The sequence below is a fragment of the Lampris incognitus genome, chromosome 16, assembly GCF_029633865.1.
Source record: "Lampris incognitus isolate fLamInc1 chromosome 16, fLamInc1.hap2, whole genome shotgun sequence".
NCBI lineage: Eukaryota > Metazoa > Chordata > Actinopteri > Lampriformes > Lampridae > Lampris > Lampris incognitus.
Window position 1 is genome coordinate 32,822,765 of NC_079226.1, and position 26,553 is coordinate 32,849,317.

A 26,553-nucleotide genomic window follows, 5' to 3' on the forward strand; every position below is an offset into this window, starting at 1 on the left:
TTCCAAGAAACACAAAAATTATTTGTTGTAGGGCTGTATGATGTGGACAAAATCAAATATCCCAATATTTTTGGACCAAACACCTCTGTCGATGTTGTGGGGATGACAGTTGGTGCTTTTACAAAACACACAATCATATTTTTGATAATCGTCAGTAATGCCTATATAATAAGTAAAGGTAAAGGCAAATAATAGAACAGTCTGCTAAGTTCATAAAATTGTATAACTTTACTGTAATGCAGCCTTCAAAACCAGGAAAAGACAGCACTTGTGCCATATCACCATATTACGATATCCCAAATCCCAGACAATATCTAGTCTCATCACGATATTGATATAATGTTGATATATTACCCAGCTCTAATTAGTTTTATGAATTTCTTAAACATAATGTTGAATATATATATATATATATATATAGTCTAAAGCGCAGATAAGAATAAACGATAATGAAAATATTTTTTTCATTTCATGGGACCTTTGAACTTATTTCCCGTCAGACTTGGAATTTTAAATGGCAGTTTCTTGTTCACTTGTATTTCAGGGTAGTAAATGAGACTGCAGTAGCAAGTATGGCCTTTCACCATTAAGCTGTGTCAGGGTGTCAACACCATTGTGGAAAATATTGGTTGGTTTTCGTGTTGTGCAATATGACAGCATATACCATTGACGATAGAAATATGTCCTACGGTAGAGATTTGGCAATGTTGTTTCAACTGCAGGAGCTGGTTCATGTGATTTCGGCAACAGCACATACTCATACCAGATGGTGGCGATAATGCACCATAACATTGCCAACCGCCATAAAACTCAAGAAGACACGAGAGCGACAAGGAAACATGGAGGAGGAGAGTGCATCCCAACCAACCAAAGATGAGGGAGAAGAACTTGTTACTAAAAGGGGTGCGACTTCTGTCGTGTAGACATGGTTTTGATTTCGAAAATCCGACACCAAACAGAAAACTACTCTGCAGTGTCGCATGACTGTCATCACTACGTTGTTTTAAACCGTTTATTAATTGAATTTACAAAACAATTAATGTATCGTGATATGTACCGTTACCGTGATATAAAACTACATGTAGCGTGATAGAAGATTTTGGCCACAATGCCATCCCTAGTTGGTTTTACAGGCCAGAGAAGCTGGAAGAGTGGAGCAACTATAGCTAAAGAATCATTTCTTTGACTGGTAGATGTAAAAAAAAAAAAGGTAAAATAAACAGATGCCACATGAGCTTTTAACCGTTAAAATAGATTGTCAGGCTCAAAGGACAACGGACAAACAATATATCAGGGTTGCTGAAAACATTTGATTTACTCCACAGATGATTTCGCCACCTTAACCCCTGAGCAGTCTGGATCTTGAGAATAGGGCCTGGCAAGCATGTTGCATCCAAGGAGATGTCAACCCAGAGGGATTTGTTCACATCCAAGCAGTCCAAGTAACACCATATACCACCAGCAGCCCTGGTTTATTTGAGTCTGTCGCAGAGTCCATTTGACGGATGTGGAGCAGTCAAATCCTGTCCACATTGGTCAAAAAGGGAGATATGAAACGTCAGAACATTTTTCCCGTATGATTTTCTTTTTGGTATCAATGTATTTTTGGTTGTGATATGGTTACATAGTGTGACTTTCAGTGGTAGTTGATAGCATAAGAAATGCTCACTTAGCATTTATCCTTTTCTGTCCTAATCATTCATCCAGATCATCTTTTCTTGTAATCTGTTGACACATATAAAGTTAATTTTCACCTTTCTGTTATTACGGTTATAAGGGCTTAAGTGTTTACCCAAACAGCTATCATAGTTATTAGTAATATTAATTTGATCAGATTATTTAAAGGTACAATCTGCCATTGATGTTCACAGCGGCCTGTCCGCTCCGCCTCTGCCATTGTTTTGGTCAGACTTTGTAAATGTTGTTCACTTCATTGCTTGCAAATGAGAAAAGCAGCCGATGCCGCGTCACTTTCAATTCCTTTTGATGCTTTTAATTGTCGTAAGCATACTCACAATGTTGACCGATTGTGAGATAGTAGGTTATGTATCTCGTTATTAGTAGACTGCTTGTGTTGCCACAGTACTTCATATAGCCGTGATGGCACATGCCGTTAGGAATTGTACCTTAAATCAGATTGTCCATAGTTTTAGCTTTACTTTATCACTGGCTGTTGAAATATGTTTTACTGAAGGGCCATGTCGAAGGCTTTTTTTTTTTTTGTAGTGAGGTGGCAGTTCTGTAGAGATTAGAGAATACAACTTCCTATATACACCCAGAGCTAGCTTTTGGCTGGTAGTTTCTGTGTATAATTTCCTGATGAGTTTATAGCTGGTTTAAGGGTGGGGTACAGCCTTGAGAAAATATTGGAAAGATGGACAAAGTTTTTCAGTTAACAGATGACTCACTCAAGAATTTAGCGGTTTATGATTTTAAAAGCCTTTTGGAAGGAATTTTGCTGCTATTTGTAAGTATCCTAATCTAGACTTGATGAGAAATTGTCTTTACATGAAGTAGGTACAATCTAATAAAAATGATGTGTAATGTTTTGTTGTTTTTTTTAAAGTTTTTATTGAGTTTTTTATGGAACATTAATACAACAATTAATTAATACAATTTAAGGAACAAGTGAAAAAAAAGACAAAACAAACAAGAACCTATACAGCACAGACTAAACAAAAGCACAGTATCATCTCTGCGGCGTTCATAACATTAATGATTCAAAAGTCTGTTAGGACATCATCAATCCTTGAAGGAGTCACCAAGTGACCCATTCTACAGATCAAACCTGGAAACCAAAGAAAAGTCCCTGTGGCACAAATAAAGCAAAAACAAGAGCCCACTCCTTCCACCTATACGTTAGCTCATTGAAAAATAAATATTCGTAATATTAATGTAACATGAAACGTACATCCAAAAGGCAAATAAAGTCCTTGTAAGTATAGTGTCTGGCTCCTATGCCATGTTTTGTTTTGTTTTTTCCCTTTTATGAAAGACAAAAACTGATTCCAGACAAGCACATGTGATCCCCCCCCCCTGTTTCTCCCCATTTGTATCTGGCCAATTACCTCACTCTTCCAAGCCTTCCCGGTCACTGCTCCACCCCCTCTGCCAATCCGGGGGGGTGTGTGTAGACTACCACATGCCTCCTCCGATACATGTGGAGTCGCCAGCCGCTTCTTTTCACCTGACAGTGAGGAGTTTTGCCAGGGGGACTATGGTTTTTATTTTACTTAATTATTATTTTTATGGCTATGCAAGTTGGCTATCGTTAGCTCAAATGACACGTTCTCTGTCTTTAATTTAGCCCACTCTATATTCAGGTCTAACTTGGCTTTTCCAGTTACAGAGAATAACATTAGCAGCAGAAATAAAGCCTGTTAGCGCTAGAGCAAATGCTGGTTTGGTGGGTAAAAATGACCTGTCCCCCAAGAGGCAAAGTTGAAATTGATTCAGGCACAGGTAAACCTGACCACTCCTCTATTGTTTTCATTAACGCTCTCAAAAAAGGCAAAACTAGAGGGCAGGCCCACATTGCATGGATAAAACCGCCTTCATGCCTTTTACATTTCCAGCACAAATTATTTCCTAGTAAACCCATTTTATAAAGATGGACAGGTATAAAATAGTATTGTTGAAGTATCTTATAGTGTATACATTTTCCCCAAGCTTCTCTTGTACACCAGCCTGCACTGGAAATGATCTTTGCCCAAGAGTCTTTATCAATATTCAGATTCAAATCATTCTGCCAGATGAGTCTGAGGTTCACTATCGCATTAGCAGTCAGCTTGTAAAAGGTGGGAGCTGAATGATTATTTTCAGGTATTTTAAAATAAAACTGTACCATATTATCCTCCGCAACTCCCCAAACTACTACTTATTTGCCAATATCTCTAGAGGTCCGATTTATCTTTTAGGTTGAACTGTACATCTACTTCTTGATAAGATTTGAATGTTTTATCAGTGACCAGATCAGCTATATTACTTATACCACTACGCAACCAGGAATGGCAAAATAAAAATCACTTTTTTTCTCCACCCACTATTATCACTGAGTTCCAAGATGAAGAATTTATCTTCTTAGATTGAGAAATCGTTAATAATTTGTGAAGTTTAACCCAGACATTCTTTTGAGTGTTGTAAAATTGGGATTAGTCTCTGCCACCAGGCTTATTCAGAGATTTTTTTTTTTGTGATAGAGCCTCAATTGGACTGAAGGGGGCAGTAAGTTCTTGTTCTATTCCTGTCCATCCTAGGTGATTACTGTCAATCCAGTGTCTTGCCAGTTTAGCCAGTTTGAAGGGCAATACTATACAGTTCTACATTGTGTTGGGAAAGCCCACCATTACTTCTTGTATTATAAAGTTTTTATAAACTAATCCTTGGGTTATTCCCATTCCATAAATAATCCTTTATAATTTGGTTATATTGTTTGAAAATTCTCTAGGTATTGTTATCAGCAGCATCATTGACAGGTAGTAGAAATGTGGGCAACCACCATTTTAATGGTGTTAATCTTGCCCCAAAGGGTTAGATTGAGTGCCTTCCATTTCTCTAGACTGTGCTTTATCTTTGTAAGGAGGGGAGTCGCGTTAATATGTTATATCTGCAATATCAGTGCACAATTTGACCCCTAAAGACTTCATACCAGATGAGAGCCACTTGTATTGGCCAGCCCTAACCATTGTTGAATGCCATATCAGCCACTTCTTTTCACCTGACAGTGAGGAGTTTCGCCAGGGGGACGTAGTGCATGGAAGGATCACGCTACCCCCCCCCCCCCCCTGCCCGAACAGGCGCCCCGCCTAACCAGAGGAGGCACTAGTGCAGCGACCAGAACACATACCCACACCCGGCTTCCCACCTACAAACACGGCCAATTGTGCCTATAGGGACGCCCGACCAAGCCGGAGGTAACACGGGGATTTGAACCGGCGATCCCCATGTTGGTAGGCAATGGAATCGACTGCTATGCTACCTGGATGCCCTGAACGACATATCTTTGACACAGTCATAACCTCTGATTTGTATATATTGACTTTGTAGCCAGAAATCTGAGAGCCTGGATCTGAAACCAGGCAAAGAATGTCATCAGCATGTAGAAAGTTTCTCTTCCACCTGCCTGTACTCCCTTAATTCTTGCCTCTTTTCTTATCACTATCGGTTTGATGAATAGTGCAAATAGAAGAGGGGAAAGAGAATCCCCCTGCCTTGTGCCTCTAGACAGCCCGAAAGTGGGGCAATGAGACAATTTGTGTGACAATTGCTACACTAGGTTTTACATAATATTACCTTAACCCAGTTAAGAACCCCCCCGTGGTTGATCCACATCAGGTACTGGAGCCAGGAGCAACGTCCACACTGCAATGTAGTTTCTGACAGCTCTACGCCCAATGATTCGGATGTGATGCTTCTCACAAATTTCCCTTGGGTTGCCATTTTCAGATTGCTCTTTCACACCAACAGAGCGAAAATTGAGACGTCTGTCTCTATTTTCAGTGTCCTGCACTGCCCTTTGAAGCTCCTCAGATTGTCAGGGTCTTTTTGTAACTTCTTTATCAAGCTGTGCATTATCCACTTCCAAATCCATAATTCACATATCTGCTTGTTCGATCTTGTTATTGGTGGTGGCGACATCTGTCTCCCATTTTGGCCTGCAAGGTTTTCACCACTGAGACATTCACTTCTAGATATTGCAGAATACTGCTAACCTCAGCCATTTCACGTATAGCCTTCTCTAAAGTGGCTTGTAAATCTGTCAGGACGTTCGCTGCCACAGGGTTAGGTGTGCCCGCTTCTGGAGTCTCTGGTGTTCACCAGCTTGTTGCCGCTAGCCATGCTGGCATTACTAGCAGTCTGTTTTGCAATTCTCAATCTGTTTTGCAATTTTGGAGTTTAATGTTGCCATTTTTTAGACTTGTTGAATTTAATGACAGAATCATACAGGCCTTGTTAGACAACAGGTTTTCCTCAATTAAGAGGGAAAGTGAGCGATTTGACGGGAAGCTCTTTCTAGGTGGTCATCTTGGTCAGCGGTCCCACATGACGCCAACATTTTATTGTTTTGTCTTCTTTTCTTTCTTTTTTTTATAGCATTTTTGCAGTTCAAAATTAGACTAACAAAGCCGAGTAGACTGCTGGGCCTTGGCGCCAAACCTGGGCAGAAAAAAAGCCTCAAGTATTCTGACTACTTAATTTCACCTGAAGAAGCTTACCAGGCAATTGAATAGCCTCTTAACAGGAGACTTCAGCAGAGGGATGGGGGGGGGGGTCAATTGATTTGCATTAGACTAAATATTAAAGAAGCAGACTTCTGACCTCAAGCAAGCCATTTGCAAACACCTGTAGCAGCTGAGAAATTTCAAATCGGAATGTGAATGGAGTAAAGTTGATGTGCCCCAGGGCAAGGCATCTAACACTTAAGTACTAGGTGAACACTCCTGTGTTTTTTGTTTTTGTTTTTTTTCTCCTCTGCTTAGTGTGTATACTATTGTTCAATGTTGTTCCAGTTTTAGTATATACACTCACTGGCCACTTTATTAAGTACACCTTGCTAGTACCGGGTTGGACCCCCTTTTGCCTTCAGAACTGCCTTAATCCTTCGTGGCATAGATTCAACAAGGTACTGGAAACATTCCTCAGAGAGTTTGGTCCATATTGACATGATAGCATCACGCAGTTGCTGCAGATTTGTCGGCTGCACATCCATGATGCGAATCTCCCGGTCCACCACATCCCAAAGGTGCTCTATTGGATTGAGATCTGATGACTGTGGAGGCCATTTGAGTACAGTGAACTCATTGTCATGTTCAAGAAACCAGTCTGAGATGATTCGAGCTTTATGACATGGCGTGTTATCCTGCTGGAAGTAGCCATCAGAAGATGGGAACACTGTGGTCACAAAGGGATGGACATGGTCAGCAACAATACTCAGGTAGGCTGCGGCGTTGACACGATGCTCAATTGGTACTAAGGGGCCCAAAGTGTGCCAAGAAAATATCCCCCACACCATTACACCACCACCAGCAGCCTGAACCGTTGATACAAGGCAGGATGGATCCATGCTTTCATGTTGTTGACGCCAAATTCTGACCCTACCATCCGAGTGTTGCGCAGAAATCGAGACTCATCAGACCAGGCAACGTTTTTCCAATCTTCTATTGTCCAATTTTGGTGAGCCTGTGCAAATTGTAGCCTCAGTTTCCTGTTCTTAGCTGACAGGAGTGGCACCCGGTGTGGTATTCTGCTGCTGTAGCCCATCTGCCTCAAGGTTCGACGTGTTGTGCGTTCAGAGATGCTCTTCTGCATACCTCGGTTGTAATGAGTGGTTATTTGAGTTACTGTTGCCTTTCTATCAGCTCGAACCAGTCTGGCCATTCTCCTCTGACCTCTGGCATCAACAAGGCATTTTCGCCCACAGAACTGCCGCTCACTGGATATTTTCTCTTTTTCGGACCATTCTCTGTAAACCCTAGAGTTGGTTGTGCGTGAAAATCCCAGTAGATCAGCAGTTTCTGAAATACTCAGACCAGCCCATCTGGCACCAACAACCATGCCACGTTCAAAGTCACTTAAATCACCTTTCTTCCCCATTCTGATGCTCGGTTTGAACTGCAGCAGATCGTCTTGACCATGTCTACATGCCTAAATGCATTGAGTTGCTGCCATGTGATTGGCTGATTAGAAATTTGCGTTAACGAGCAGTTGGACAGGTGTGCCTAATAAAGTGGCCGGTGAGTGTATATAGACCAAAGAAAAAGTTGCTTCCTGATGTGAAAATGGATGAGTGTTTTATTTGGGAAAAACTGAACAGTTTATATGGGTGGTATAATTTTTTGCAAGAAACTATGAAGGATTTTCCTGTGGCGTGTGAGGCAGCCATGTTGTGTTCAGGTCTGCTCATTGTGGTAACATATGGCCTTGGTTGGTTGAGATGGGTTGTGTTTGTATTTGTGCGTGCGTGCGTGCGTGTGAGAGACAGTGTGTGCATGTGCATGCGTGAGAGAGAAAGTGACCCAGAAACTACCCATACACAGGAGAATCCAGGAGTGAATATGCGCTTGCTCTTGCACACGCACACACTTTTTCATATGTACAAATAAACTCAGAAACTATCACTCGTTTTTTATCTCTCATGCACTTACCCACCCCTACTCCAAGCCTGTTAGCTCTCTCTCCGTCTCGATCTCTCTCACTCTTTGTCTCTCTCGATCTCTGTCTCTGTAGAGGGATTACTGTGTCCTGTGCGATTATCTGTCTATTAATAGCTTCCTTTAAGGCCATTCACATGCTCCAACAGAGGCAGGGGCCTGAAGCCCTGGGGCCCAGTCATAACACTACTAGCTTTCCCTGCCACTGTCATGCAGTAATTACATTAAATGAAAGAGGGACCTGCAATACACACACCGACACATGTGCAGACTGTTTCCAACAGGAGAGAGCAATGAGCCCACCATTCTTTCCCCACTGATTGGTCCAATTCGCTCTGGTGTGAAACAAGTCTTTCCACGGTCTGCTGACCTCATAGATCTCGCTGGTCCATGTGTGCGCCGGTGACTAAACATAGGCCTATTCATAACATACTCTTATCTTGACCCCACACAGTTTAAATAAGCATGGTAGATTATCACTATACAAATGTATAGTATACTTGCCTGCCCTACTAGCCACCTCACCACAGAAACAGCCATCATTTCAAGATCATGATTTAATGCTGAAAATCTGTATTGCTGATGGAAAAAGTGAAAGATTTTGTTAAATTCTGTGCTTGTATGATGCTAAGCCAGTGGGACCTGTTGCAACTGGTTTGTTTACACTATACTGAAATATTTATTCATACCCAAATGTGTTCATAGCCACACTTGATTCCATGTGAAAAGCTACCTTAAATAACATTCGCTGGTATCTGTATCGCTGCTCTTGTATACTGGATGCAACTGGTAACACACACCAGTATATCCACTTAAACTTGTAAATTTGAAGATGGCATGTCTCTGTGTCTGATAAGATAATCATTATTAATCCCTGTAGGAAAATTGTATGGTATGGTAGCAAAGCAGACTTAAAACATTGCATCAGTGTAGAGTTGCAAGTAACAGTGCAAGTAACGAAGCAAAACTCAGCCGAGCTGCTGTACAAGCTACACAGGATAACGGTCTATCTTTACTCCTTATCTTTTATCTGAAGAGTCTTGTCTCTGTTTATCGATGTAGCAGTGATTGGGTCGTATTGTCGCCTTAACCACTTTTCATTTGTCTGCCCTTATCTTCTTGTACTGCTGCTGCTGGAAGGGCCCAGTTTCTTCAGAGGAGTCATTAAATCCTCATGTGGTCTGATTCAATGGCCACTGTGGCTGCCTTAGCTTCCCGTCCTGGTTACGTATCCTGGACCAGCTTGACTGACAACTTGTAATTTTTGACAAAAGTCATCCACCGAAACGTGGCGCCTTTACCCTGATAAGTGAATTTACTGTTTTGAGTGTTGAGCTGCTAGTTCTTCCACTCCACTAAGTTTCTAGAGCAGAGATTAAATCCTGCAGAGCCCAGGACTGCTGCCAATCAATCAGTGTTTTGGTTTTATTTGGACTGACCTGGTTGGATGCAGTCTAAATGAGCTGATGAGGACTGAGAGCCAGCAGGGTGCAGCTAAGTTTGAGGCATTCGAAACATAAAAAATAAAAAAAAGTACTGCACAATTGAATTAATGCACTTGATGAGTGACACTTCACCATGTTACCCAGGAAATGCGGGGGACTTCATTTTCTCACCAAGCAGTCAAAGTTGAGAGCGGATTCCTGAGTTTGCCAGGTTATTTGAATTGTCAGTCCAGCATAAAAACTACTCTTTTTTTTAACCACTGTGCCGTCGCCATGGCAACATGGTAGTCGAGACAAATTCAGGTCAGTCAGTCAGGGTTCAAGACGCTTAGCTACTCTGCCTGGGGGCTATCAGGCTTCATCATAGTTTGCAGCACTTTGGAAAATCGTTATGTTCATAGCCGTTTTTCCAGTGGAGCGGAGTGAAAATCATAAGAGGCAATGAAAGTTTCACATTCAACAACGTAGGGGTGAATTATCACAAGAGCTTCATCAGTCTTCCTGTAAAAGGAAGACAAAAACTGCATCATCGCCACAAGTAGATTCCCAACAGTACCACAGATGTACCGTGGTACTGTTGGGAATGTACTTGTTTTATGATACTGTTTAATGTGTGTAGCTTTTTATTTGCAGTCTCTGCAGAGGATACTTATTAGTATTTGTAGATTTCACTTGCCCACCCAGTTGTTAAACCTAGGTGTATGTGAAAACTTTGCTAGATACTCTCGGATCACTTTTTCTTCTTTTAGAGTTTTGCATTATGCCCTCTGTGTTTTCATGAGTGTCCCACCAAGTCCAAGACTTGTGGTTCTTCCGATGGTGTTTTGCCTCCTCTCTCTGGCTGTAGGCAGTCATGCCATTCAAGCTAAAAGGGTAAAGAGCTAACATTCAGCCCCTGTCTGGATTGCGTATACATGTGAACACACACTCGCGTGCAAGCACACACACCTGCACATGCAATGTACACAAGTACATCAACTATATTTCATTCAAAAAGAATGTTCTAGGTTTGTTTCAGGGGAAACGTAATTGAACATTATTCAACTCCCAATATCATTAGCAGCTGGATAGCTCACTAGGTAAGAACGCCAGTTTTCCCGCAGGAGATCAGGGGTTCAATTCCCAGCTGGGATGAGTTTCCAGTAAGAGTCCATGGCTTAGACTCCTAATGCTATACAAGTCAAACCACCTCTCAAATGTATGTCGCTTTGGATAAAACCATCTGCTTACTGAAATTGTAAATCATTAAAAGCTACAGGACCCATTCTGTTTAATTGCTTATTGAGTAGCCAACCAAGGACGACCTGTCATACATTTAAAAAAATGAATGTCTTCGAAGAGTTGGGTCCCGTCCTTGTACTCCCCCTTAGCCCTATTACTCAGCCCCTACCTCTTTGTTTTGTGTGCTCCCGCGTATTGTAAGGTGGTCCAATTTTATTTGGTTTGGAGGGGTAGCGTTCATCTAGCCATCCAGATGGCCCTGCAGGGTTTTGTCTGCATCAGCAATACAACATCCTGTCCTTAGACCCTCGCGCTGGATAAGGAACAACTCCCTTAAATTTTTTTAAAAAAAACCCTTTAACAGGGAGAAAAAGTGGGAAGAAACCTCAGGGGAAAGCAACAGAGGAGGGATCTCTCTCCCAAGACGGACAACGTGCAACGGCTGTGTAAAAGACATGTCACAAAATAAAACAAGACACAAAAGATGTCATTCAAGAAAAAAGAATTGGTCAAATCACAAAGGAGCATAAGAATTAATTAGAATAAAAGGCATTGAGGCTTGCATTCATATATTTTCTTGTTCTTTTTGTTCATGTTCTTATAACTTTTTCATGGATATAAAAAATTGTTATTTTAAAAATGAGGAATTAGGTTTGATGGTTTTACATGTGCAAACATGAATATGAAGTACACAATAGAATTATCAAGTTGACTCAATCATAATTGCTTCCGAGCAAACTGTCCATGTAAAGGAGAATATCATTGAGTCGAAAAATTATAACAATATTTTATGTCAATAGAATCTAGTTAGTGGGGTCATCCGGATGGTGTGGTAGTCCTACCAACACGAGGATTAGCGGTTCGAATCTCCGTGTTACCTCTGGCTTGGTTGGGCGGCCCTACAGACACAATTGGTCTGTGGTTGGCAAGCCATATGTGGTTATGTGTCCAGGTTGCTGCACTAGCGCCTCCTCTGGTCGGTCGGGGTGCCTGTTCGGGGGGGGGGGAATTGCATGATCCTCCCACGTGCTACATCCCCTTGGTGAAACTCCTCACCAAGGGGATGAAAATAAGCTGCTGGCGACTCCACATGTATCAGAGGAGGCATGTGGTAGTCTGTAGCCCTCCCCAGATCAGCAGAGGGGGTGGAGCAGCGACCAGGATGGTTCGGAAGAGGGGGATAATTGGCCAGGTACAATTAGGAAGAAAGGGGGGGGGGATAAAAAAAAAAAGAAGAAACTAGTTACTGGTGGTGTCGAGCTACATTGTCCTTGCAACATTTCGCTGGTTACTCGGCCACCGATGACGTATATGAGCAGGTGTCCCATTTCGTAGTTGGAACAGTTTTCCCCAAAGCCTTCGTAGCTTCGTTCTGAAGGACCACTGCCCGATCGAGAAGCCTCTGAAATGAGGAGTCAGATTAAAGGGAATGTAATGGATCAGGGCCTTGGTGTCCCTTTTTCTTTTTTTTTTTCTCAAATGGACATGTCAAGCTTTAGAAATCGAAGTTGAATTTGGCAGTGAATTTGATTCAAATTTGACATGCAACTTTATGTAATGGATACACATAAACAATTTATTTGCACACAAATGCATGCAAGCAATGTAGAACACACAATTGCCCCCTTTACACCTGGCACTGGGATATTCTTTTATCTGCATTGCATCAACATATGATTTAGTGGGGTTATATCGACGCCTGGCATTACGATTCTCCGTTGTCCACGTAGAGATCCAGTTGCTCAGTTCTGCACAAAATGCAAGTAATGGCGTGCATCACTTCCTCACTCCACTCGGCAGGCTCTGCTCGCCACGATACACATTTGTCAAAACGTGGTGTTATTTATACTTCTCAGTGTAAGAAATAGTGGAAGGAGCTGTCTTTAGACACTCGGCGCACTGTATGGAGCTGCCAGACAGAGAGCAGTTTTATGCCCTCCTCGTCTCAGTCCTAAGTTTTCCTAGTTGCAGAGGATGACTCATCAGCTGAGAAGGTAAAGAAATGGGTTATGGTGATGCAGAATTAGAGTAAATGAGGATTATTGTATTTCTAACAGATGTTCTTGGCAGACGGTGGTGATCAAACCTGTTTTGTCACACTGGGAAACGGTGTCACCATTTTGGATGTACTACTGCTCATTAGTCTTCCCGCCACTCATCCAGCTGCGTCTAAATGTGTGCGTGAGTATAGTGAAAATGTATAGATAGATGAGCACATTATGCATACAGTGGTAAACCGCCAGGCCTTGAGCGTCAGCACTGCGTTCTTTCTCGACATCAGGAGAGAGCTTACGGTTTGTGATTCCCACAAGGCCTGAACTCTGGCTAACCTGCAGCTCTGTCTGTCACTGTTAATGTGTACAAAGACACCTGCCGCCTGCTGCTGCGTCTCCGCTTCCCATATAGAAACACTCCCCAACAGTTAATGAGACTTTCTCTCCCCCTCTCTATCTCGCTGTGTGCAGAGCTGGTTTGCGAGAAAGATGAATAAGGGCTTGTACAGAGCAGGAAGCTCCAGTCCTTCTCTTTTTGCCCACTGGTTGCTTCCTCGGTTACCAGTGAACTTCTCTGGAGCATAGAGGATCTGCAAGAGTACTTTGTTAGGAAGGTAGATTAAACAACAGACTCTCAGTGTAGGTCAAAACGTCGCAACATTTGACCGTTACAAAGCAAAGTCATCTCTTTTTGTTGTATAACGCTAGAACGACCAAGACTGCCGTTTTGATGGTTTTGGATTTTCAAGATTTAATAACTTTTATGGGGGGGGGGTACAGAACTGCCCCCCCCCAATGCTCCTAAAATTGCATATATTTGCATTAAAATGAGTTTTAGATCAATTGCACAAAAACTTTTTATAAGATCTACCTAAAACGACCATGAGCCTGACGGCTCATAATTTGCGCGTCATGTCACTATTTATGACATGTGTTGGTTGCATCATTTCCTTCGCAAGTTCAATGCTCTGTCCTAAAAACGCACTAGCGTTCTACAGTGCAGAGTAATAGTCTAAACTTGATTTTTGATTATTGTCAACATGTCTGGTTACAGGCGCCATTTCAGATGCACCATGACTACCACTGAGGCGTTGCAGTATTTACAGGTGTTGGACAGCGACCATTTTAAATTGAAAAATGGCATTAAAGTTGTTAAAATGTTAATTTTGGTGTCAGTCATTTCCTAACGGACATACTAACATATGTAATGCATTAATATTTCGATTGGGTATTTATCTTGACAGAATATAGAGTTTAAAAACCAGCGGTCATTTTGGCGGCCATGGTTGTTTTAGGCAGGAGTGAAGTCCCAGTCGTTATCGTGTTAAAGCCACGGGGGTCATTCATAGACATTTTGTGTCATTGGATTTTCTTTTGCATTTTAGCACAGTCTGGGTGGTAAGGGTGATGTCAGGTGACAAAGAACTCGGGTCAGATTTAAACCTATGTGATTACCACACAGCATGTGCCTTCGCCCACTGATCCACAAGATGCCATCCCTCATTTCCTCTGTTTTTAAGCCAAAGCCTTTTTTATTCTGACTTCAGGGCTGCTGTGGTTATAGGATTTGATCTGTGTTCTCCCGTGTTGATGCATTGTGACCCTCTTTACCTTTGTGTCAGGTAGAGGATGTACCTTCACATCAGCTATTGACCATTCTCTGTACATCTCTTCCCCCATTTTGTGTGTGTGTGTGTGTGTGTGTGTGTGTGTGTGTATGTGCGCGCGCGTGCGTGCGTGCGTGCGTGCGTGCGTGCGTGTGTGTGTGTGTGTGCACTTGGTTTCTCGTGTGCAGACGTGCCAGCGCCGGAGCAGCCAGAGCTGTTCCTGAAGAAGCTGCAGCAGTGCTGTACTGTCTTCGACTTCATGGACACGCTGTCGGACCTCAAGATGAAGGAGTACAAGCGCTCCACGCTCAACGAGCTGGTGGACTATGTGACCGTCAGCAGGGGTTACCTGACGGAGCAGGCCTACCCAGAGGTTGTCAAAATGGTGAGAAGGGATGCACGTGTCTCTCACACACACACACACACACACACACACACACACACACACACACACACACACAGACTCTCTCTGACATGGTTTGGTCATGTGTTGTGTTTCAGGTGTCTTACAACATATTCCGGACCCTCCCACCTAGCGACAGTAATGAGTTTGACCCAGAGGAGGATGAGCCAACGCTGGAGGCCTCCTGGCCACACTTACAGGTAACGACAATGGAGGGAAGAGTGTGTGTGTGTGTGTGTGTACTCTTGCTGTACACTGTCTTCCTCCTCTGGTGGATCCTTCATTTCTTTTCGGAAAACTCTGGATGCACGTGTCAGATCACATCAGTTTATATAAAACTTTAATGGTACCCCATGAGGAAGATGCATCATTGCAGTAGCAGCATATCGACAAGAACAGAGAAAAAGTACCGAAGCTCTTGTACATCCAGCAACTCGACCTTTCTCTGTATTTATATATAAAGGGAAAAAAATAGAACCCAGTTATATAATATAATATAATATAATATTAGGGTTCTTAGTCAGTGGAAACGGATGATCCGCTGTGGCGACCCCTAACGGGAGCAGCCGAAAGTAGTAGTAGATTAGGGTTCTTAGTCAAAGCCCTAAGTTTAAATCAGACTTGTGTGTATTTAGCAAGTACCCACATGAGAAAAACTAATAATGTCCGTTTAAGAACAGCAAGTTTTAAACTTGTAGTGGTTTATCCTAGTAATGCTTAAATACTGTCTGCACCTCAGCCTCGTATTGACTGTTTTTTCACAACACTTGCATAAATTGCACGTCAGCTATCCTAGCATTAAACTAAAATTACAAAAAAATTGCTATCAGGTTGGTGGTTGGTGCCAGTTTTTTTTTTTTTCAAGCAACAAAAACTGTTCAAATGTCATAAAAAAGAGAGTTGGACAATTCTTACTTTTGTCAGCCTGTTAAAAGTCCCGCACCTCTGTCCCAGGGTTAGTAGTGTAGAGGTGCTGGTTGTAGTTCAGATCAAGTTATGGGGAAGTCAGGCTCTCTCACCTCCCCTCCTCCTTCTCTGTGTGCCTGCTGCCCGGCTTCCTAGGACTCCTTTAGAAATGAGATGCAAATCTCAAGGAGAAACTTCCCGGTAAAACTCTTTCTTTTTGTCCCTTTTGTTTTTCCAATTTATCCAGTTTTCCAAATCAACATCCAAAGTCAAGAATATGGTATATTTTTTTAGATTAAATCCCTCTCACAACCCCCCCCCCCACCACACATTTATGAAGATAATTTCTTAACCCATACCCATCTTCAAAGGTAACCTGTGCCTTTTGTGACCTTTGACTCTTCAAACCCAGTCCTTCACTCCATTCCAATCACAATTTTGCCTGAGTTGGCTCAAGGGCTTTTTTTCTTTTTCTTTTTTTATAGAACAAACACACCCACCTTACTGGAAAGTTCTCTTTGATCAACGTGTTGTTGGCAATGGCAAGTCAGGCTGTAGTTTCTGTCCCATGTTGACTGACTCTGCCATGGTATATGCTGGCATCTTAGCATCCTGCTAATATTAAGTGTAGCCTAGCATTTAGCCCTAGCGTTTTCTTTGAACCCTCATCTACTACTACTAACCACCATAGCGTACCAAAAATGGAGCACAAAGAGCTCAAACTGCTGACAATGTCCTTGTCGCACGACGCTGAGTTGATTGGAGAAATTCTTTGCCAAGAGTTTATGTATGCTTTAACTTTTTCTTCCCCTCTTTGTCTTTTGGTAAGAAATTGTAAATCACTGTCTGTTTCTTCCTTTCCATCTTCATTGCTTATTTTCTCTCTCCCTACTCTCTCTATCTACATGTTTCTCTCTCGCTCCCTCCAAGTTGGTATATGAGTTCTTCATCCGGTTCCTGGAGAGTCAGGAGTTCCAGCCCAGCATTGCCAAAAAATACATAGACCAGAAGTTTGTCCTACAGGTGAGTCTGTCTCTTTCTATTTCGTGAGTTGTTTTTCTTTTCCATGCCACAGATCAACAAGCCAGCGGTGCTTTTTTTAGTTTCCAGGCAAATGCAAAGCTCACTCTAGTAAGTGTTTAACCTGACCTATAGTTGTCTCTCTCTCTCTCTCTCGTCTGTCTCTCTCCCTATCCCTCTGTAGCTCTTGGAGCTGTTTGACAGCGAGGACCCTCGGGAGAGAGACTACCTGAAGACAGTCTTGCACAGAATCTACGGCAAATTCCTGGGGTTGAGGGCTTTTATACGAAAACAGATTAATAATATTTTTCTACGGTGAGCGCTGCTGCTTATGTATACACACTGTCGCACTGCACTCTTGATGTCGAGCTGTTTTAAACTGTCCTGCTCTCTTTCTTCCCCTTGTTCCCTCGTGCTCTCCCTTCGCCACTCCTTGGTCTTTCATTTTCCTCTCTTCCCTTCTGTCACTCTCCATGACTCCCCCTCTCTCTCTCCCTGACTTATGGGGTTCCTCCTCCTATCTCATCCTTTTCCTCACTCCCCTCCTTGCTCTCATTTTCTCTCCCTCATCCTTTCTTACACCTCTGTCTCTCATCCACCATCGAACACTCACTCTGTTGCCCTGTTCCATTTCCCCTTTATTTATCTGACTTATTTCTTTTGCGCCCCCCCCCCTGTCTCCACTGCAGTTTTGTTTATGAAACGGAACACTTCAACGGGGTGGCTGAGTTGCTGGAGATCTTGGGGAGGTACGTGGAGCTGCCACTGATGTCTGGCTTGCATCAGAGGCCCTTAGCGAGTGGCTCTAGCGACCAGGCAACTGGGTGGAAAAGTCATATAAAGCATCTCTTTTTAGATGACCAGTGATACCTAGCTACTCTCTCCATGTTGGTGATGAAGATGCAGTTAGCAGTTTTTTATGGAACTTTTACACTCTTGTAAAGTTTTATTTATACAGGGGAGAAAAAAGTGTTTTCGAGACTTCTTTTACCACATCATAAAAAATGCTTACATAGTCTCCAAGTTGATGTTTAGCTGTCACTCAGTTTGTCCTTGTAGTGAACAAATTTTTGGCAAAATTTGCAGTTGAAGAAGAGGTATGTTTAAAAAAGAAAACATGTATAACTCTTACTCAGAGGTTAAGGTAACATATACTATATATATACACAGTTCGATACTGGAGGCAAATCTATATTTTGATGGAGTACTTAGTCGATTCTACCAGGACTTTGAGGACATGGCAGAAGGCTGCCAATGAGTAGCATCCCATAGTTTAGGCTCTAGACTACACGGACTCCATGTAAACAGTATTCTCTGTCTGCTTACCATTGATCATCAAGCCGCTTTTGTAGTTGTCACAACAGCTTTTATGTAGTCATGTATAATTTATGTTCATATTCTCTCTGCCCCTCTCATTTTCACTTTCTCTCCTGCTCTCTCCTTCCATCTGTCTCATTCTATCACCATGTCTGTCTCTGTCTCTCTCTCTCTCTCTCTCTCTCTCTCTCTCTCTCTCTCTCTCTCTCTCTCTCTCTCTCTCTCTCTCTCTCAGTATAATCAATGGCTTCGCTCTGCCACTGAAAGCTGAGCATAAACAGTTTCTGGTCAAAGTGTTGATCCCCCTCCACACTGTAAGGAGTCTGTCCCTCTTTCACGCACAGGTAACGCAAGTTGTGTGTGTGTGTGTGTTTATCGCTCTGTATTAGTCTTTGTGTGAGCATCAGGTTTCAGATCAGTGCCTGTTCAGTTTAACTAAGTCAGAAAATGGGTCTTCTATACATACCAAATTTTAAACATTAACTTGATTTCAAAACAGTTTGTTGTCAGACATTGAATAGTAGTTTGGTTATGTATCGTCAGCTGGTTGAGTTGAAAACGAATCCCCTATGGTGTATAACATGTTAATGTCTACTTGTGATATCCAGGGGGAGATCCCTCGCAAGTATAATCAAGTTTTCAGCGAACAGCTGGAGAATGTTTTCTGTCACAGACGGGGATATAAGTCTTTACCTAGGGTTAAGGGTTTAGATGAGGTCTTGGGGAATTCATGTAAATCAGTTAAATATCTTAGTTGGGATTAGACTATCAACATGTGTAATTTATCTTGCTCAAATACTCCTTTTCAAACTACACATTGTAAACCTGTCTGTTCGTGTTCATCTCGGGTCATCCAGTCAATAAGATGTAAAACAAAGTAAGACCACGGCACAGTGGCCCGGTGGTTAGCACTGTCGCCTCACAGCTAGAAGGTCCTGGGTTCGAACCCCGGGGTTGTCCAACCTTGGGGGTCATCCCAGGTCGTCCTCTATGTGGAGTTTGCATGTTCTTCCCGTGTCTGCGGTGGGTTTTCTCCGGGTGCTCCGGTTTCCCCCATCATCAAAAAGACATGCATGTTAGGGTTAATACTCCTGTCTGTGCCCCTGACCAAGGCATGACAAGATGAACTAGTGTTGGTCCCCAGGCGCTGCACTAGCGGCTGCCCACTGCTCCTAGCTACACAGATAAGATGGGCTAAATGCAGAGAAAAAATTGCCCTACAAGGATTAATAAAAAGTAGTAAAAAGAAGACCAAACTTAACTGGACTTGATACTGTAGATTTTAAAACATTTCACTGCTCGTCCGACTTGCTTCTTTAGTCAATTAAGTGACTTCTTCCACATCAAGAGGAAGGACGTTTCCACAGGATTAAATCCTGAGATTTTCACACATGACATCAGAACTAAAGAAGCCAATCAGATGTGCAGTGAAATGTTTTCACAATTACAGTAGCCAGTCCAGTCCAGTTCAGTGTGTTCTTAGCTTGGTTTTGATATTGTAAAGCCACATGAGCTGTAGCCCCGGGCAAAGACTAATGGGTGGGCTGGTGTATTCAGTGCTCTATTGTAGAGTATTGTGTAGAGTATTATTGTTGACCCAACGAACGTATGGTGAACCTTTCCTACCAATCCCCTACTAGTCTTCCCCTACTAGTCTTCTCGCTGTGTTTCCTGTATACTCTACTGCCCTGTAAATAAAGACTACAAATGATAAAAAAAAGAAAAGAAATGGGCTCACCGTTGGTGAAATGACATCACCCATTGTAACTTCTGGTCTCTTTCTCTGTTCCCATAGTTGGCGTATTGCATTGTACAGTTCCTAGAGAAAGACCCAGCATTAACAGAGCCTGTAAGTATCAATTAATTCCCTCTGCTTTTATTCACTTCTTCATTCAATCATTCATACGTACAGATTTGTTCTTACACACCCATGGAATATTTTAGCCCTGAAGTTTGTCTCACAGACCAGTGTAGAACCTGGGTAACCCTGAATTTAGACACCAGTTGGCTAACACTGATGTCTTTGCAGCCTGGGTGATTGCTGGTTGCAAGAGGTAGACGATAGATGTTAGGGGGAGGGAATTGCAAATAACCATCAGGCTTTGCTGCTGACTGTCAGACAATATTGAGAGGGAAAAAAAATTCCAGGTGTGTGTAAGAACAAATTTGTACTTTGTACGCACATATGAACAATTGATGAATGAGGCCCATTGTCTCTTTTCTCCTCAAGTTTTCTCTTCTCTAATCTCTCCTTCAGACCTCTTTTCTTCTTTACTCCTCTTTTCTCGTTCTTTCCCCTCCTCTGATCTCCTCTCCTTTCTGCTCTCCTCCCTTCTCCTCTTCGTCTGTCCTCTTATTTATTTCCTCCCTCTTTTTCTGTCTTCTACCTTTCCTTTATTTTGTTGTCTTCATGTTTAGATTTCCTTCCTTTCTTTGTCTCCTTTTCTCTTCTCTTATACCCTTTCCTGGGTGTTGTTTGTTTTTGACATTATTTTAAATTCCTTCATGTATGCGTTAAAATGCAATACACCACCAACCACAGCCAGTAGCCAGCATTTAATGGGGAAGTGTGTGAACTTTGGCAATAAAACTGAGAACTGTCTTCTTCATGGGGTAAAAAGGATTTCACACACTACCAGCAGCTTTGGAAAATAGCTTTCAGAAGTCATTTTGTTTTGTGCAACCACAGAAAGGTCAGAACATTATTGATAGTCGATTCATCGCCTTCTTTGGCCATCAGAAAAAGCTGGTTAGTGCTCAACAGTGCCCTCCAGCAGTTAAGCACACAATTGTTGGATTTATCCTGTCTTGTGCTGCAACGCTATTGATGCTTGGTGCTTTCACTTGGGGCCAGTTAAGGCAAATTGTCCATTGGACAGGAGCATGGCGATGTGTCAGCTGTTACTATTAATCTAGAGTAACGTGTCTCTTCTCTTTGGTCTTCTGCCACAGGTCATCAGGGGTTTACTCAAGTTCTGGCCAAAAACCTGCAGTCAAAAAGAGGTGAGGTTTTGGCTGAGCATTTCAAGCTATCTGTTGGCTATCTGGTAACTCGATCACTGAATCTCAAGTCCTGGCTTACCCATTACAAACAGCAACATGTTACACAGTTACAGAACGTGTTAGACATTCAAGAATGCTACACATTCTCTTGGAATACAAAATCAGTGCTTGTTCATCATTCAGCATTTCTAGAATGCAAAAGATCAGTTATTTTAGAGATGTTCCCAGCAAAGCAGGTTTGTTTGTGGTTGTGTGTGTGGTGTTTGATTAGTGATTAGTAACATTTCCTGCCGTGCTACTATTCCAGTCGTGTTCCCAGAAGAGCTGAAGTCTCATTGTCCGTGTGTTTTATAACCTCTCCCACTGCGTTCCTGTCTAGGTGATGTTCCTCGGGGAACTTGAAGAGATTCTGGATGTCATTGAGCCCACACAGTTTGTTAAGATCCAGGAGCCACTCTTTAAGCAGATCTCCAGATGTGTGTCCAGCCCACACTTCCAGGTCAGCGCCCATGCTATCTGTCAGCTCTCAGTTGACGTCCTAATCCTCACTGTCATCCACAACCAAATATGCAAGCTCTGATTTTTGACACCTGAGTCTCACACTGGGACTTTGGGATTACATTGCCACACAGTGCTGCATCATTTCACAGGGCCTAATAAAAGCTTCTCTGCTTTTTCAGTCCCTTATTTATTGAAAGGAACGTTTCTGCATTACCTTTTCCTGCTCTCCCCCTCCATGTCTGTGCGCTTCTTGGATTCACATTTGGAAAGCCCAGCCTGATTGTGTTTACATCCTGTGTTTTGTATCCTCCTGTCTCCCACTGTCCCAGGTGGCGGAGCGAGCCCTGTACTACTGGAACAACGAGTACATCATGAGTCTGATCGAGGAGAACTCCAGCGTCATCCTGCCCATCATGTTCGCCAGCCTCTACAGGATCTCCAAAGAGCACTGGAACCCGTGAGTAGATTCCGGGGGGGGGGGGGGGTGACAACTCAAAAAAGGTCACAAAAGCCAAGTCACCCACTTATCTACAACAGATGTAATCCAGAAGTGTGGGCTCATATCCCACCAGAACTTTCTCTCCTTAGCTTTCATTGTAACTCAGTAAGGTAGACAAGGAGACTGGACTAACCAGTCAAATTTCTGTAGAGAGAAACAATTGTATTGAAAGCTACAAATGATATGTAAGTGTACCAAAGTTGTATTGTATTGTTCGGAGACGAAATGCAGTTGTTAAATACTTGTAATTAACACACGCACAAAAAAAAAAAAAAATCTCAACATCCCTGCTTTTATAATGGCCAGATTGATACTGCCTTATTACGTGACTTACATGTCTCACTCGTGTCAGTGCCTGCTTTTCGAGGTATTGCTCTGTCATGTTGACCAAAGAGTCGCTTGTTGCACCACTGGCCTTGGTTATATGACCCCAGGACAGACTTGGAATATTTAATCGTAATCATTTTTAGTAGCATTAAAAGGCCAATTGTATCACTGCAGTCATCTATCTGTCTTGTACCTTCGTGAGACTCGCTCACATGGCAAAGCCTAAGAGGAGACATACTGTCTCATCCAAGATAAAAAGATTTCTCTCACACAGTGGGCTTCACGCCCCAAATCGTCAATCAGGATTTCACTGCTGATTTGGTCAAGTTCTAATAAGAGAACTTGATCATTTTTGAGTCATGAAAAGTTCAGGATGCCACCAATCACACATTTCGTGTAGATGTAGACCTCATTGTCATGCCACAGGAATTCAAAAGAATTCAATATTTTCAGAAACGATCAGGGTGAAGTATGAGATGTTGAGATGGTACCCGTTTCAGACCCCTGTGAAGCTAGTGGATGTGTTGACGTGTTTTGTTGTTCCTCCACCCAGAGCGATTGTGGCACTGGTTTACAACGTACTGAAAGCCTTCATGGAGATGAACAGTACCTTGTTTGATGAACTTACAGCCACCTACAAGTCGGACCGCCAGCGGTGAGAAAGCATCAATCCACTCTCATATACAGGCTGAATCAGGGTGTTGGCGGGGCCTGGAAAAGTCCTAAAATGTCTTGAAATATTTGTTTGTATGTACCTCAAAAGGGTTTTGAAAACAATTAACTACAGTCATTTTAAGCCTTTATATATATATATATATATATATATATATATATATATATATAAGTTTTTAACACTAGAACGACTGGGATTTCACTCCTACCTAAATCGACCATTGGCTGACCGGCTGTTTTTAAACTCTATGTTCTGTCAAGATAAATACCCAATTGAGATATTAATGCATTACATATGTTAGTATGTCTGTTAGGAAATGACTGACACCAAAATGAACATTTTAACAACTTTAATACTATTTTTAAACAATTTAAACTCAGGAGACATGGTCGAACTTGAATAGCAGAATTGAAAAAGTGAAAATATTACCTGAAAAACAACGGAAAACACATATTGATAATCTAACAAACGTAACAAGGCCTATAAAACGTGAAATGTAAAAAAAGAACTGAAAATAACCATCGAAACAGTCCCAAACAACAATCGGAACTTAAATCTACTAGAACGGCCATTTTTAAAATTCTATATTCTGTCAAGATAAATACCCATTTGAGATATTAATGCATTACGTATGTTAGTATGTCTGTTAGGGAACGACTGACACCAAAATTAACAATTTAAAACTTTTAAAATTATTTTTCAGAACAATTTAAAATGGCCGCTGTCCAATGCCTCAAGGACAGAGCAATGAACTTCACGAAGGAAATGATGCGACCAACACGTCATAAATAGTGACATGACACGCACGGTCACGCGCAAATTACGAGCCTTCTTTTTGACGGCTCATGGTCGTTTTAGGTAGATCTTATCCCAACTTTTTTTATGCAATTGAGCTAAAACCCATTTTAATGCAAATTATATGCAATTTTAGGAGTGTTCAGTGAGCTGCAGGTCTGTATCTTTTTTTTCTTCTTTTTTTCCCCCACAGTTATTAAATTTTGAAAATCCAAAACAGTGACAATGACTGCCTTGGCCGTTCTTGTGTTAAGAGATCCACCCTAACTATGCAGATTTATTAAACCTTTTTTTAACTTTCACATTATTTCATATTGCATTCTGACATCAGAAAGGTTTTTATCTCAACGATGTATTTTACAGAAACCCTTTTTTAAGTACGTATAGGACATTAATGAATAATGGGATACATTATCCATTTCTACATTATCGTGTGTCAAGTTACGCATCAACACCATAAAACTTTAAAAACTCTGAGTATTAACAATAATGGCAGCTGCTGTCACAGAAGGTGCAGTCATGCTCGCAGTAGAAAGACCCTTATATCTAACAGTGCTGATGGAATGAGTTAAAGATTAAAAGCTCAAAGATTGTTAGGGGCATATGTACCTTCACGTATGCGTGTGCACACACACACACACACAACACACCACTTTGTCCAAACATAATGAAGAAGTTGCTTGGTAGCCCATAAAAGTTGTCCTTGAAGGGGCGTGCGGGTAGCGTGGCGGTCTATTCCGTTGCCCACCAACACGGGGATGACCGGTTTGAATCCCCGTGTTACCGCCAACTTGGTCGGGCGTCCCTACAGACACAATTGGCCATGTCTGCCGGTGGGGAGCCGGATGTGGGTATGCTTCCTGGTCGCACCACTAGTGCCTCCTCTGGTTGGTCAGGGCGCCTGTTGAGGGGGAGGGGGAACTGGGGGGAATAGCGTGATCCTCTCACACGCTATACCCCCCAGGTGAAACTCCTGTCAGGTGAAAAGAAGCGGCTGGCGACTCCACATGTATCGGAGGAGACGTGGTAGTCTGCAGCCCTCCCGGGATCGGCAGAGGGGGTGGAGCAGCGACCGGGACGGCTCAGAAGAGTGGAGTAATTGGCCGGATAAAATCGGGGAGAAAAAGGGGGGGGGGGGAGTTGTCTTTGAACACCAACTATTGATCAGCTAGTTAGTGTTCTCCCTACAGGCCCAGAGCAGAGATGGGGCTGTAGGGAGGCTTCAGGTTGTGTTTGTGTATAATACTCACATCATTGCTCATGTCAACTCAGTACACTAAATATGTTTGTTGAGTTGGCAAATTCTCAGACTTGGGAATGTTCATGCGGAAGCACCTCTGGCGTGTCTTTATGCTGCATTCACATGGAATCTGGTAAACGGCAAACCGGAAGTCATTACTGTGGATGAGAGCAGGACGGTAAAATCAGATGACACCGGCAAATTATGCCAACAACGGCAGATGGCACCACCGTCCAAAGTTAAAATATTTTAACTTTTGTTACTTTTTGTACAATTTAATTTAATTTTTTTCTCCAAACATTACCTCACTATAGCAACCCACATTTTTTTAGCCACCCTGCCGTTCCACCTTGCAGTTTGTGGTTCTTCCTGTTCTGTTTTGCCAACTGCCGTTTACCGTCTCCCGGAGTCCATGTGAATCCGGCACAAGTTCCACTAAACTCATCCTCGTTCTTATGCCCATGTGTGTGTGTGTGTGTGTGTGTGTTTTACAGCGAGAAGAAGAAAGAGAAGGAGCGGGAGGAGCTTTGGAAGAAGTTGGAGGACTTGGAGCTGAAGCGGGGCCTTAGGAGCGACGGGATCATCCCCACTTAACGAAGCCGGCGCTGCGCTCTCCCTTTTCCTACCTTCCTTCCTCCCTTACGTCCTCTCTGACTCCCCCCCTCCACACACACACACACACACACTCACCACCCCTCCGATCACCCCTCCCTCGAAGCAGCGGTGTCGGTCTCGAGGGTTGGGAAACTCCCCTGTTAAAAGGCCGTCTTTTCTGGAATGACATGGAAAGGCCCTAGTTTCCTTTTATTTCTTTATTTTTTTTTTAAATTTTTTTTTCTTCCTCTGTATTTGTGCGACTTATTTTAACAGTAGTTTTATCACGTCTCTGTTTTCATTATTTTAACAGCACTGTAAATAAATGTTTATTTTTCTTTTTTTCCCTTAAGCTGATATTATTGCAAAAGGAAAAATTAAATAATAAAAAAAATAAGGAAAAAAATAGAAAATGAGAAAATGACTTATGTGGGAGAGGGGAAAAGACTTCTGGACTGTAGAACAAGAAACAAACTCTTCGAAGAAAAAAAAACACAAAAAAAACAACAGCAAAAAAAGAAGCTAGATTGTTTAACTCATCCCCACTCTTCCTTAACACCGCTTGTTTTGTTTTGGTTTTTTTTTTTTAAATGTTTTCCCATTTTCTGGTTCTCCCTTGCTTCTCCTCTCCTCTTCTCTCTCTCTCTCTCTCTCTCTCTCTCTCTCTCTCTCTCTCTCTCTCTCTCTCTCTCTCTCTCTCTCTCTCTCTCTCTCTCTGTCGGCCCCTCCGCTCATGGTGCATCTGTATTTTTTTTGCCCAGTTGTGCCGACCGAGTCCGGTATTCCGACCCCCCCCCCCCCCCGCCCCCACGACTCTCCACATCGCCCCACTTGGGAGTTCACCGCAGGAGACGAGGA

General features: G+C 42.5%; 1 protein-coding gene across 4 annotated transcripts in view; it reads left to right on the forward strand.

Annotated features, from left to right (window-relative positions):
* ppp2r5eb (protein phosphatase 2, regulatory subunit B', epsilon isoform b) overlaps positions 1-26,347 on the forward strand; it is a 60,687-nt gene extending 34,340 nt beyond the window's left edge. For all 4 annotated transcript variants that reach the window (XM_056295576.1, XM_056295575.1, XM_056295574.1 and 1 more), the window contains exons 3-14: positions 14,606-14,802; positions 14,919-15,020; positions 16,657-16,749; positions 16,931-17,061; positions 17,436-17,495; positions 18,299-18,407; positions 19,859-19,912; positions 21,016-21,066; positions 21,446-21,565; positions 21,897-22,024; positions 22,947-23,048; positions 25,596-26,347. In XM_056295576.1, coding sequence (XP_056151551.1) covers positions 14,606-14,802; positions 14,919-15,020; positions 16,657-16,749; positions 16,931-17,061; positions 17,436-17,495; positions 18,299-18,407; positions 19,859-19,912; positions 21,016-21,066; positions 21,446-21,565; positions 21,897-22,024; positions 22,947-23,048; positions 25,596-25,695 — 1,247 coding nt within the window. In that variant the 3' untranslated portion in view covers positions 25,696-26,347. The remainder of the gene's footprint in view (positions 1-14,605; positions 14,803-14,918; positions 15,021-16,656; positions 16,750-16,930; positions 17,062-17,435; positions 17,496-18,298; positions 18,408-19,858; positions 19,913-21,015; positions 21,067-21,445; positions 21,566-21,896; positions 22,025-22,946; positions 23,049-25,595) is intronic.
* The last annotated feature ends 206 nt before the right edge of the window (positions 26,348-26,553 follow it).